The sequence below is a fragment of the Ipomoea nil genome, unplaced genomic scaffold (assembly GCF_001879475.1).
Source record: "Ipomoea nil cultivar Tokyo-kokei standard unplaced genomic scaffold, Asagao_1.1 scaffold2921, whole genome shotgun sequence".
In the NCBI taxonomy this organism is placed as follows: Eukaryota; Viridiplantae; Streptophyta; class Magnoliopsida; order Solanales; family Convolvulaceae; genus Ipomoea; species Ipomoea nil.
The window spans coordinates 4,162,614-4,176,181 of NW_017619349.1; the positions used below are offsets into that span (position 1 = coordinate 4,162,614).

Genomic DNA, 13,568 nt, shown 5'->3' on the forward strand with positions numbered 1-13,568 from the left:
ATCATATTACACAATAAAAAGCTTGTCTTGATGTTACGTGTTGCAATTTATTAATTGTTAAAAAATACAATCTTCGTGATTAAACGATCAACTAATTGCATTGTTCTATCATGTCAGTTGAGATTTATACTACGTATATGTGTTTGCATGTGCCAAAACAATTATACATTGTGTTAGACGAAAATACCCTTGGATTATTGTAAAATATTTTGATAATCGCAATTAAATATTACTATAATTAATGATTATTTTCAATCCATAATTATTAACTCTTGTATTTGCATATTACTCTATTGTTTCTATTATAAATACGGTAATAATTAATTTCTTTCCATATTTATTACTCGGTTAAAAAATGACTAATATATCTCCATATATAGGTGTGTTTACACATACATACCACCAAAAAATGCGAAATCATTGGAGCATATTCACACTATACCGAGGGTATAAGGGTCATTTCGAATCATGAAGTTTTCCCTTTTTAAACCCCTCCATACTCGTCATCTTCACCACCACCCAAAACCACCATGAAAACTTCCGTCATCCTCGCCGGCTTTCTTCTCTTCACGGTTGTTCTCCATTTCCGGCCACCCTCCGCCGCCGCGCTCCTCGACCCATACTCCGCCTCCTTCGTGGCTTCTCCCACCGCCACCGAAGACGCCGAGTTCATCCGCAACAGCTGCGAAACCACGCTGTACCCGCAGCTGTGCTACGCGTCGCTCTCCGGCTACGCCAGCGCTGTGCAACGGGACACCGGGCGGCTGGCGCGGGTGGCCATCGGCGTGAGCCTCAAGAAAGCCAAGCGCATGGCGGCGTACGTGAACAACCTCTCCCGCCAGGCGGATTACGGCGCCGACCACCGCGGCGCCGCCGCCCTCCACGACTGCTTCTCCACGCTCGGCGACTCCGTGGACCAGATGCGCGACTCGCTGCAGCAGATGAAACAGCTCGGCGGCGGCGGAGGAGCCGAGGAGCTGAGGTTCCAGTTGAGCAACGTGCAGACGTGGATGAGCGCCGCCGAGACCAACGAGGACACGTGTGTCGACGGGTTCGATGACGTGGCGGAAGGGCCCCTCAAGTCCGACGTGTACGATGGGATTGTGAAGGTTAAGCAGGTGACTAGCAATGCGTTGGCTTTGGTTAATGCTTTTGCTAATAAGATTTCTATCCCATGATGACTCATAATATAATTAATGTGTGTTTTAGTTAACTAATGACATTTTGGTTGTGAGAAAGTTAGGTTAATTAGTTAGGTCCATGTGGTTCGACTAAGTGAAGTTGAGAAACATCATGGGATGTAATTTACAATTTGTGTGTAAGTTTGACTATTTTTTAAAAAGATATTCCGTCTCATTTTTTGTGTGTAACGAGACTTTATAAAGTTAAATTATATATATTTTTAATTTCAACCATAAAATTTTAGTGTTAAATTAGACTAGAGGTTCGAGTTTACACTTATAGAGTGGAGAGTTATTGACTAGTTAGGCATATATCACAATAGTGTTGCTATATATGGATGAATTGTTTATTGTTGAGGCGATAGTTATTATGATACCAGTTGAGCTTTCTTATAGTCCATTATTTATAATTAAAGGAGTTGGGAGTTGAATTTGGTGTTGTTCATCTAACTTTGACTATTTTTAATGGAGACATGGAGTTCAATATTATTATTATTATTATAATTTTTAAAATCTCATACACAAAATTTAATGCTAATACTGAGATTTTTGTTGAGATTTTGATAGTGTAAACTAGATTAGGAGTAGGTTTTGAGTTTATACTAAGTAATGAGAAGGTAACAAGTATATTAGACATAAAGGTGGCTATGGGCTGGGACAAAGTCGAACTAAGTCAACCAACCATGAATCGGTAAAGAAAAAAACAAACATGGGCTTTACTAAGCTTCGGCCGGACTTAATCCGGATCGAAATTGGCGTATAGAGGGCCATTCAGATCTTATAAAAAAAATAGCTCCAAACCCACCTCGAAATTGGCCCAAGCCCAAACCTGACCCTTGGACAAAATCTAACATGCAGCCATTGCAGCAAAGTCATTTTTCAAAAAATCCCATCTATTTTTTCATTGACCACATTCCCTATTTTTTGTTGATTTCCATTTCCCCTCTCTAACCAAACACTGAAAACTCGAAAAATAATTTTTAAAAATCATTTTAGAATTATTTTTTTGAATTTTCAAACGCACTCTAAGTTGAACTTGTAATATTATTTAATAACTTATAAATATTATAAAATGTATTATAATTTAGTTATGCCTATCAGCCTATGTCATGTTGCACTGTAATAAGTTGTCAGCTTACGTATTTTCAAACAAGTTATACTTCTTAATTCTTATAGCACATTAGTTATATATAACTAAAGAAGTCATAGGTAGTTGAATTTTATGTTGTGATCATTTTCCAAAAATGCATATAACGATAGTGTATGTTTTACTCTGAATTTGAACTTGTATTTACCCTATAGAGATTTCTATTTATTTGTTTCTTCTTGTAACATTGGGATTCAATATTAATGGGCCATATGTAATTATGTCGTAGCTAAGAGATTGTTCTAGCAATTATATTTAGGGTAAGACCGGCCAGCTCATGATTAAAGTCCAAATATTTGTTGGTTTTTTGCTTTTGGAAAATTTGCAAAGAGAAGATCACATCGATGGCCTGTTTGAATTATAATATTTTTTAGAGTTAATACCCAAAATAGTCCCTCGACTATGTCGTAATTACCAATTTGGTCCTCGACTATCATTCTTACCCAATTAAGTCCTCAACTATACAATTTTTACCCAATTTAGTCTTTTGTCAATTTGACTGTTTGTTGACTGTCAAAAGTGGAAATAAAGTTGTAATTTTACAAGTTTTCTCCTTCCTCCTCATTTAGCAGCGCCAAACCATGTAGCAATAAGCTCCGGTTGGGTTCTAAACCTGTCAGTATCGAAGTAGTGGTTATGCATCGGATAGCCCATGAATTTGATTTCCAACGATTTTTTGACGATTGAAATCTGATCGGAGTGTATTGCTGCATGGTTTGGCGCTGCTAAATGGAGAGGAAGGAGAAATCTTGTAAAATTATAATTTTATCCCGACTTTTGACAGTCAACAAATAGTCAAATTAATACAGAGGACTAAATTGGGTAAGAATTGTATAGTTGAGGACTAAATTGGGTAAGAATTGTATAGTTGAGGACTTAATTGAGTAAAAGTTACATAGTTGAGGACTTAATTGGGTAAGAATAGTAGTTGAGGACCAAATTGGTAATTATGGCATAGTCGAGGGACCATTTTGGGTATTAACTCTATTTTTTATTTTTATTCTCAATTCCATTTTCTTTTTACTTTTTTTTTTCATTCTATAAAAAAGTGTAAAATAAATCATTGAACTTATTAATTTTGTGCAATTGGGTCTTTATATTTAAGACGCGTAACCGAACTAACAAACAAGCAAATTATGTGCAATTATAATATTTTTTAAGTTTCTCTATGTAGAACTCAGTCACATTACTTACATGGTATATATTAAGAATTTTGTCTTTTATTTGATTTACAGGAAAACTCACATACGCTACCTAAAGGTGCATTCTGGTTGAAGTTTGTCTTGCCAACCTAGCTGACAAAGGACTGCAAAAAAATAAACGAGCTTAAGTTACCCATAGCTAACTGGCTCAAACCAAAAATGGCAATAGACAACTTTCATGGAGAGTCAACTTTAAACCTTGTGGAATTGGCTAGCCAACTTGTTATGCTAGTTAAATTGAGATGAAAGATTGAAGAAATATTTTTAAATTCAAATTTCATTTGGAAAATATTAGAAAAAGTTCAAATTGCACATATTTTGTTTGGCTAATCGTTTAATTGTACATGTTTTAAATTCAATAACTCAATTGCAAAAAAAAAACAATAAATTTAGTAGCCTATTTAACAATATCTTCCTCAATAAAATATTAAAACAAAAGGATAAACAAGAAACATGCTACCCCATTATGTATTAATAAGTATATGAGCCAACAGTTAATTATAGTATTTACTTGAGTGGAGTGAAAGATTAAAACAAATGAGATATATATGAGATATTTTGAAAAATAAAAAATAAAATACTTAATGATATAATTACAAATATTGTTGACTAGAGATAAAAAATCAAAACGCATTAATTAAAATGTAATAAAACTGGATACAAAAAGATTAACATGCTCAGTGACTCAAAACAAGTGGTGGAGTGGCTAACTGGAGTGATTACATCAGTGACGCCTTAATGAGGGACAAAGCATTAACGTGTGCTATTACTAGCACTTTTTAGTTTTGTTGGGTTAACCACCCCCTCCCCCCTCCCAAAAAAAAAAAATATTCATAAAAAATTTAAAACACATTATAAGCCGCACATTCCACTATTAATATAAAAGAAAAAGGAAACAAATTCACAAACTGAAAACTTAAAATTGAAAATTGTTTGCTGCCTCCCACTTGTTATTTGTGTGCCAAATATTCTCACAATATCTTTAGTATGAAGTTGTTGAAACTTTTTATGGTTGTAGAATATTTATATGCCTATTACCATGCTCTTTTATGCTTTGTTGTTGAGCTCACTAGCAATTCTCCTGAAACTCTTCGCCGCCTAATTCCTTAAAATGCTTGGAGGCAAAGCTTATTCATTGCTTTGCGCTCCTAGTCACAATTTGAAATTTCATTTCTCTTGTTTGTTTTCAGCTGCCTCGATTGTGCGTGCACCAATTGTAAAATGTCTTATAATCTACGAGGTGTTTGAAACCAAATTTGCCAGGAAACTTTGAACTAGACAGCCAATAAGCGCATCTATTATGTTCAACTTGGATGTGCAGAGTGTCGATAGACGATAGTGCTATCACTCACTAACCTTTCACGAGCACACAAGGGAGATCCTAAATGGTAGTGCAAAACCAAGAGAACTGTTGATTTTGTTTTCAGAACAACAACCACGAGGATGGTGGTGAGGATGAGGAAGTAGAGGGTAGCAGCGCAGTTTTCTTTGAGTTTGAATGAGTGAACAATGAAACAAGTCATCAAATTATTTTTATTTAAATTCCATGTCAGCATTATGGAAAGGTTACCTGATGGAAACCTGGAGATGAAAATGCTAAATGAACATAATTTTAAAAATAAATGTGTCCAATTAGATTTTAATTGAACACCTGCGAATTGCGAATGATAAATCATGAGTCCTATTTGACACTTTGTCTAAAATATACTACTCAACAAGGTTAAGTTGTTACATATTGGTTCAGTACAAATAGCTTTATAACCCTTAACTATTGAAGGATTAAATACTAGTATACATGCATGTAGCCCTAAGAGACTATAGACGCCATAAGTTTAGTTTTTTTTTTTTTTTTTTTTTTCTTTAATTAGTTCTAGGAATTCCATAGCTGATGCTTATTATAATAGGCCAGAAGTGTCTTCACCACCATCCTCTAAAAACCATATATTGAACTATTACCTAAAGCAGAAACTTCAAAAACCAAACCCTTAGAAAAAACATATGACCAATTCAACAAACCAAACCAAGTAGTAATGGTTTATAAAGAGAATGAATTTTCGTCCGTCTTTATGAAGATAGTGAATTTACAATAAATGTTCTGAAAAATTAATTTATATTGTACAAAGAAATTTTGAGAAAAGATTTTAGATTACCCTTTTCTGATCTCTAAGATAAGACCAAGCTTCGACGACGCATTAGGATAACAAAAAAGGTTACCATGTTGTCATAATTTAACAACCCATTTGAACCTCTTGAAGAAGAAAGTGTTAATTCATTTCTTCCTATTGTTAGGATCGAGCACTTAGCTTACCACTTACGTCTGGCCTCAGTCCACCCGTAACTTGACTTTGATATCACTTATTAGAATCAAACGCTTACCACTTACACAAAAAATTATAGTTAGTGCCTAGTAACAAATGTTATGTCAAACTTTATTTCCTTATATATACCGCCACACATTTTCGAGACATCAGGTACCGAACTTGGCCCTTACAGAAAGTGTGAGAATATCTTTCCTTCAAATATGTATAAAGTAAGATACAAAATGAAATAGTATTCAATCGACTATCAAACACGCAAAGATCGAACTGAGAAAGTGCAAAGGTGTGGAAGAGGGGCATGATTTCTGGGGAAATAAGATCATTAAACTGTTCTCTTACGACGTTGACTTGTCCGCACGCAATCTACGCCACACATCAAACGTAGCAGACAATGAACAACGTACGACACCAATTGAGTAAAACAACAAAAGGTGTTTGCACGCGTTTAACTCATCCGTTCAGTATGGAAAAGACACTAAGATTTGAATATCGGTAGTGGACAGATTTTTTGTGCGCACCAGCATTTGATTCTGTCTGTTGAGTTATTGAGTCACTGTAATTTAACTTTTTGAAGGAAGAAAATAACGAAAGGCATAAAACAAAAAACACAAGTCCTATGAGGCTATCTATCTTTCTATGTATCTCTGGCCCGCAAATCATATGCCCATCCCCACATATCATTTTATTTATTATACATGTCTGTCCATAGGTGTACAACATTTGAGCAATGCTTGGTCAAAATTGGAATCAAAATCCGTAATAGAATTAAATATGTAATTGTTGGGTTTTGGATTTAGGGATAGATACTAGGATTTAGTACCTATAATTTAACGTAATCAGTTCATTACCTGACTTAAAATTTATAACTGGAGTTCGTAATGCAAGAATTCAAATTCTATCAGAAACATATATAAGAAAAAAATCCAAAAATATTAGAAAGTCTGATTGCATGACTTGTAATTTATTTCAACCTTTAAGCGATTGAGTGAATATGTAACTTTATTTATTTATACTGTGAGTTCCTAGAGTGGGTCCCACAACTAGGAGCCATAGAATACCAATTCCAATTGTCCAAAGCTATGCTTGGTCAAAGAAAAAGGGTGAAAGGCAAGTGTGATGATGGAGAAAGCAGAGCAAGAACTGGAGAGGAGAAGCAAGTTCTTGAACAGCTTGATTCTGAGGAAGAAGGCGGTGGAGCACCATGATCAGAGCTTCAATGTCCGGGTCAGGGCTTCCGACATGCCGCCGCCTCTTCAGACCAGGGCGTTTAGGTGCGCCAAGGAGAATCTAGACTCCATGCCTTCTGGGAAGCTTGACAGCAAACGCCTCGCTCTTGCCCTCAAGAAGGTTCCCTCTGCTTTCTCTCTATTCTATTCGCCTCATTTTCTTGGAATCGGTTTCTGGGTTTCTTCAATGCACCTCCCTTGTTTACAAAGATTCAATCTTTATCTCTTTCTTGCCTCTTGGTTCTAGTATAATTGCAGTATTAATTAAACCTATTTTGGTGATTATCTGTGTTCTTGGCCCCAAAATTTTATACCTAAGTCTATAGTTATTACTATTTCATTTCCTTTTTTCCTTGAAAACGATAATATATATAGTAGCGTTTATATAAATGGTGCATTTGTGATTGAAGGTTTATTTGTAACTTAAAACTATAGGTTTTGGCAACATACTAGAGCCTTGTTAATGAACTGAAAGATCTGTTTTCTATATTTCGCCTTTTTGGTAGATTTTAGATATTAAACTTCAACGGGTAAACTTGGATCCCCAGTGAGGGCAGAATTGACTCTTTGTGCTTCAGTAGGTTGAGAATACTACATTGTAACAAAGTCAGTAGTACGATGTCTTAGAGACTAAGGATGGGATATTTAAAGATCAAATTTGGGGATATTATTTTACTTGTGTGGATGAACATCATAGGATGCAGTATGAACATAGTGAATGATATGGCCCGCCATTTTCGAGTTCTTTGCCTCAACACTACCTATTCTTGTCATGAGCAATGATGCTAACTGGACTTTATCTCTAAATAAACTTTAATTGCGATAACGCAATCTAGAAAGCTATAATGACATTTTAACATTAATTCTTTTTATAGACATGTTTTTTCTTTATCTATCAACTTCTTTCACAAAAGCTATGTCATGATGGTAGTATTGGGTTTCTTTTTCTTATATCCCACCCGTTACAAATTTAATGAGATCTCAAAGCTCTGGTTTTGTTATATGAAGTGTAATACACCCCAATTTGTATATATGTACCTTTCTATGTATAAAAATAAAATAAAATTATTTGTACATATCTGATTTATAGGTCTACCTGCTTTACCATCCCCATGTCCTCTGTGCGTAATGTGTAAATGTGAAATGTCTTCACATATTCTTCATTTATTGTTAACTTCTTGGTAATATCGAGCCATTGTTCTTTGTTAAGAGTTCCACTGGAAACAGGGAGAACATATGGGTTTATAAGGCCATGTGTTAGACTAGCTAATTGATTAGATTCAGTCTTTTAGTATCTAACAAGAATCCTCTTGTTCATTTGACAATTCTCAGGAATTTGACTCGACTTTTGGTCCAGCTTGGCATTGCATCGTGGGAACGAGCTTCGGTTCATACGTCACACACTCCCACGGAGGATTTTTGTACTTTTCGATCGACAAGGTCTACATTCTTCTATTCAAGACTGCTGTAGAACCCTTAAATCATTGACAGATCGAAGTACTAATCCCTACACCCCTTGTAATTTTTGAAAACTTGTGTTGGGTGTGTGTATGTGTTCTTGAATTGTATATCATCCAAAGTTGAAAGAACATTGATTTCTGGGAATGCATACGTTTTATCGATTAACTTGAGAGTTCCTAGCTTGCTGTGTTAAACCACCATTGTTCTTGGAACATATTTCTATGAATTTGTGAAATTTTTACCACCTTTTTGGAGATCTAGTTTGTGAGAAAAACTGTGAAATCCTAATGCTTGTTCTTTCTGTATGGACATGTAGATAAGTCATGAAATATGGTCAAAATGATAAACTCTCATATTTCATCCTCTTTCTCCTATCTCTCTATAGAGGGTATGGTTTCAATGACATGATAGTTATAGATTTGGAAAATCTAATAGCTGAAAAATAAGGGAAAAAGGAGGAAGAACTTGATGGAATTTTTATAATTATTATAAAATTTGGATGTACACTATAAAAAGTTTGTTAGTACATTTGCAGATAACTAATGGTGCACTTAAGATTTTTAGAGTGCATTCGACTTGATTGTATGATTAGTTATCAACAGATGCACTCTAAAGTTTTTGCTAATATGCAACGAAATTTGTAATAATTACGAAATGCTGCAGATTTTTTCTCATTTTCTTCTTATTTTGAGGCAATATTCTCACTTGATCACACACACAAAATGCATATAAATCTCATCAAAATGTGTAGCTGTGTTGTGTGTTGTGTGTGTGGGTAGGTAGGTAGGTTTAAGCAGAACAATGCCCCAAGTAAAAAGTGCATATTAATCTCATCAAAATGAGAAAAATCAAGGTGACATTTCTATAATTATGGAAACGCTAGATAATGTATTTGTGTATATATAACTAATAGTTCATACACGTGAGTGTACTATTATAAATCCTGTTATACTGACAATTATTTGCAGATGGTGCACCATTATGCGTTTTAAATGCACCGTTAATTATAATTATGAAAATGTCATTACGTTTTTTCCTTACTTTCCTGCCATTCTATAATGAAATTAAACCACACTTTTTACATTGTGATATTGTTCTCGTATGATTCTCGATATTCCTATGAGACTAATTCAGATTCAACAAACTTGAGCATCCATATCAGTTGGACTTTTTGCTCTAGTTTTTTGTGGGTCCCAGCATCCACATCATAATATACTATCTCACTCAATCACAAAAATCATTCTCCGCATTAGTTTGAGTTTTTTCTCAGTTTTTTATGTACCCACCATTTTACTATCTTATATTTTAATTTTTTCTTTATTTCTCAGTTTTTCTTTTTCTATTCACTACCATCTTTTCTTTCCTAAGTCACACTTGCAAAAACTTCTCAAATACTACAACTATTCACGCACAAGTTGCGGAAAGCGCGACTCCGCGACTCAGGCGCCCCATCTTTTCCAGGTGAGCCCCACCTTTTTAGACCAAAAATTATTCCTATTACAACAGCCAATTTCTTCTCTCTGCGCACCCTCTTTCCTCCACATCATCCTTATTTTCTCAAAAATCCTACCAAAAATCATTAGAGGGATGCTCTTATTTGGTGTTAGCAAAGTTTGAGTATTACACTATTACCCGGTTCCTCCCATCTCTTTCACACCATATATTATTAGCAATGTTATTTTTTGTTATAAATAAATATTCTTAAGTTTTTTTTTTCCTTAATTATGTTATTTTCCTGATCTTTTGATATTTATTTCCTTTGGCTTTGTATACATATATATATTTTTTTGTCATTAGTTTTCTTGGAGCAAAGGACAACCTCTTTGTATATATGTGCTGTATTATTTCCAATAAAAGGAAGGTTGATTTTTTTTCCTTCAAAACTCTTGATTTATTATATATAATTATAACTTGCACTTCAATATCCTCCAACCATAATCTATCAACTCTTCTCCATTCCGGTAATCTAAAACCATAAAACAAAACCCACAAACTTATCATAAATTCCAACAAATTAAATCAATCAAAGGCAAATCAAGAGGATGGTGAAGAGTTGTGCAGCAAACGAGAGTGAAGAAGGCAGTTCTGAACAATCTGGACCACCCCCAGAAGCCATGTTCTTGATCTTGGCTTATCTTCCTTTGTATGAACTCCTATGCATGAGACAAGTTTGCAGGTCTCTCAGAGACGCCGTCAATGGCGACATTCTTCCCTGGCTGAATATCACCGTGGAGCCGCCGTTGCACTCGCGGGTTTCCGATGATATTCTGATGAAGATGACGGCCATGGCGGATGGCCGGCTTGCAAGTCTTGCCCTGTTGAATTGCTTCAAGATTACAGATGATGGGCTCCTTCGGGTCATACAGAAAAATCCTCGTATTAACAAGGTACCATAAATTACGTACTTTCACTTCATTCTCCATCGGTTTTATCAAATTCTTCTATAACGGAAGATTAAATTTAGAATTATCGTCGAAGTTATTGCTATAGTTTAAGATTAAATATGGAATTAACTTCCAACTAATAGGACGATTGAGTTTTTTGGAATAGAGATAAGGAATGGGTGGTGGGAATTTCTTCTATTATTATAAGATTTGTAATGGATAAATTGCATCTTGTGACTCCGAGAAGCAGCCAGAAATTTAATTGAGGGGGGTGAAGAAGTAGAGACGGATTCAGAAATTTTAATAATTTAAAAAAATAATAAATAAATTGTCTAAAAAATATAGTTGTAAATATTGGATAGGGGCGAAAAATAAAAAGCATTGAAATTTTATATAAATATTCATTACAAAATATGAAACATAATTAATTTGATAAAATAATTTGAATAAAAAACACATTATAAATTACACATCTCGTTAAAAAAAGTGTAAAACTATATTAATACCCTTTACTATTGCCCCACATATATTTGGCTAACTAATCTAACTCATTTCTTTTTAACATTTAATGGTTTTTTTATACTAATATTAAATCATGTACTATATATACATATATACATACAAAAATTATATATGGGGTGGGGTGGGGTAAGGGGGGCATGCAGTTGCACCCCCCCCCCCCCCTCCTTGGCTCCGTCCTTGTTGCGACTCTAACGAGCAAATGATCATAACGAGATAAACTAGCTTAGGTTGTTAACAACTGACCTATACAAATCAAAAAAGATCATAGGCCCAGTTTGGTAAAATATTAGCCTATCAGACATTTTGACTTATTTGACCATTATTAATTATTTGACTTAATTAACTTTTTGAGAAAAGAAATTATATGAAATAGCTATTAGATAACAACTAATTTACCAAACACCTTCCTACTATCAGCTAATGTTATCAATTAATTATACTTTCTAATTAACTCAACTAGCTAACAACCATTTACCAAACAAGACCATAGTCCGCTTTCATTTGTAGTCAAATTTAGAACCTTAAACAACCTGACAAACTTGGCTGGTTACCCATCAATATGTCACTTGGAAGTAAAAATGACATTTTCTTGACATGCTATAAAAATCTCTCTTTATTTGCAGCTATACATACCAGGATGCACTGGGATAACACCTGAGGGAGTCATCAAGGCAGTGAAGCTGCTCACAAACAGTAATAACCACAGATTAAAGACCCTAAAGATTAGTGGCATCTACAATGTAACCAAAGAAGACCTCCAAACCCTCTGCAATCTTCTGGGAAAAACCCAGAATCATCATCACCACCAGAACCCCAAGAACCTGTACCACAAGCGCCGAGACATTTCAAAAATCAGAGGAGAAGAAGAAGATGATCCATCAATCGACATAGACGAATGCCCAAAGTGTGGCGAGGTTCGGGCAGTGTTCGACTGCCCCAGAGAGTCTTGCAGTTGCAGAGGATGCATCATCTGCATTCGAAGGTGTGAGGAATGTGGTGTGTGTATGGTGGGTGAAGAAGAAGAGCAAAGTGAGGCGGCTTGCGCGGATGATTTGTGTTTGGGGTGTTGGCTTAAGCTTCCCAAATGCAGTTTCTGCAACAGGCCTTACTGTCATCAACATTCAAACCAGCAGTGCAGACTTCCAGGCTATGAGGGATTTCTGTGTGTGATTTGTAATGATAACTTTGTGCAAAACTCATCTCGTTTGTTGAGCATAATATATATGAAATAAATAATAGTTGATTATATTGTGGCAGATTGTGGACAATGATGAGCCTTAGCTTATCTAGTAGTTCTTTGTGAACACCAAACACTGATCGATTGTGGACAGTGATATGATATAGGATCGAGCCCTATTGAACATTGTTGGACTCGGCCTTTCAGCATCCTGTCATCGAAACATAGCGTTAACGGCTACACAAGTATAAGAAAATAAAATTGAACTTTTGCTACTGGTTATAACTTTTGGCGTTGTAACAAGCGCTTGATACTGACAATTGATATCAGAGTAAGTCACGAGACAGGTGCTAGGAAGAGATTGTTGGGTGGCGGCTTGAAAAGTCGACACTACTGGAAATTATGAAATTTCCGACCACCTGAAAGTGATCTTAAATCAAATTGATACCAAAAAGTGGTCGGAAATAGCAACAAAGGTTTTTCCGGATATCAAAAGTGGTCGGAACAAGGCTTTCGACTTGATTTAAGATCACTTTCAGGTGGCCGGAAATTCCATAATTTCCAGTAGTGCGACTGCTGAGAGGATCGAAGATGGAGAGCAGAGTCAAGCATTCGTAAGAACCGTAATGGTAAGTGCTTGATCTGACAAACATAATTCATGAGTTCGCGGTAGCATATATATAATGTGTGTATCAAGTAACTCCAGGAGTTCCTCCAAACACTTCAGTGAGCTTCCTATGCCCTAAATTTGAGGGTTAAAGGAGTAATCAATGAAGTGCCCGGAGGAACTCTAGGGGAAACCTGAAGAGCTATGGCCTTTATTGCTTCACTCAACTCTCATGGTGTTGTTATATATAAGTGTTTGTGTGTCACGTGGCTGCCTGTACTTAGGCTAAAGCCTGAAGGTATAGAGCAGCAGCTGGTGTACCTAGCCCTAACTTTGGACTAGA

General features: G+C 35.5%; 3 protein-coding genes across 3 annotated transcripts; all 3 read left to right on the plus strand.

The window, feature by feature from the left end:
* Nucleotides 1-516: 516 nt before the first annotated feature.
* LOC109160852 (21 kDa protein-like) lies at nt 517-1,336 on the plus strand. Its single transcript, XM_019309097.1, has one exon. It carries the CDS (start codon nt 531-533, stop codon nt 1,176-1,178), a length of 648 nt encoding a protein of 215 aa, XP_019164642.1. The 5' UTR covers nt 517-530; the 3' UTR covers nt 1,179-1,336.
* A 5,581-nt stretch (nt 1,337-6,917) lies between these two features.
* LOC109160780 (dynein light chain 1, cytoplasmic-like) lies at nt 6,918-8,791 on the plus strand. The gene is made up of 2 exons (XM_019309022.1): nt 6,918-7,195; nt 8,407-8,791. The coding sequence occupies exons 1-2, from the start codon at nt 6,965-6,967 to the stop codon at nt 8,560-8,562; spliced, it is 387 nt and encodes a 128-aa protein (XP_019164567.1). The 5' UTR covers nt 6,918-6,964; the 3' UTR covers nt 8,563-8,791.
* Nucleotides 8,792-10,335: 1,544 nt separating this feature from the next.
* Nucleotides 10,336-12,689, plus strand: LOC109160771 (F-box protein SKIP28). The gene is made up of 2 exons (XM_019309012.1): nt 10,336-10,922; nt 12,065-12,689. Exons 1-2 carry the CDS (start codon nt 10,578-10,580, stop codon nt 12,671-12,673), a joined length of 954 nt encoding a protein of 317 aa, XP_019164557.1. The 5' UTR covers nt 10,336-10,577; the 3' UTR covers nt 12,674-12,689.
* Nucleotides 12,690-13,568: the final 879 nt, after the last annotated feature.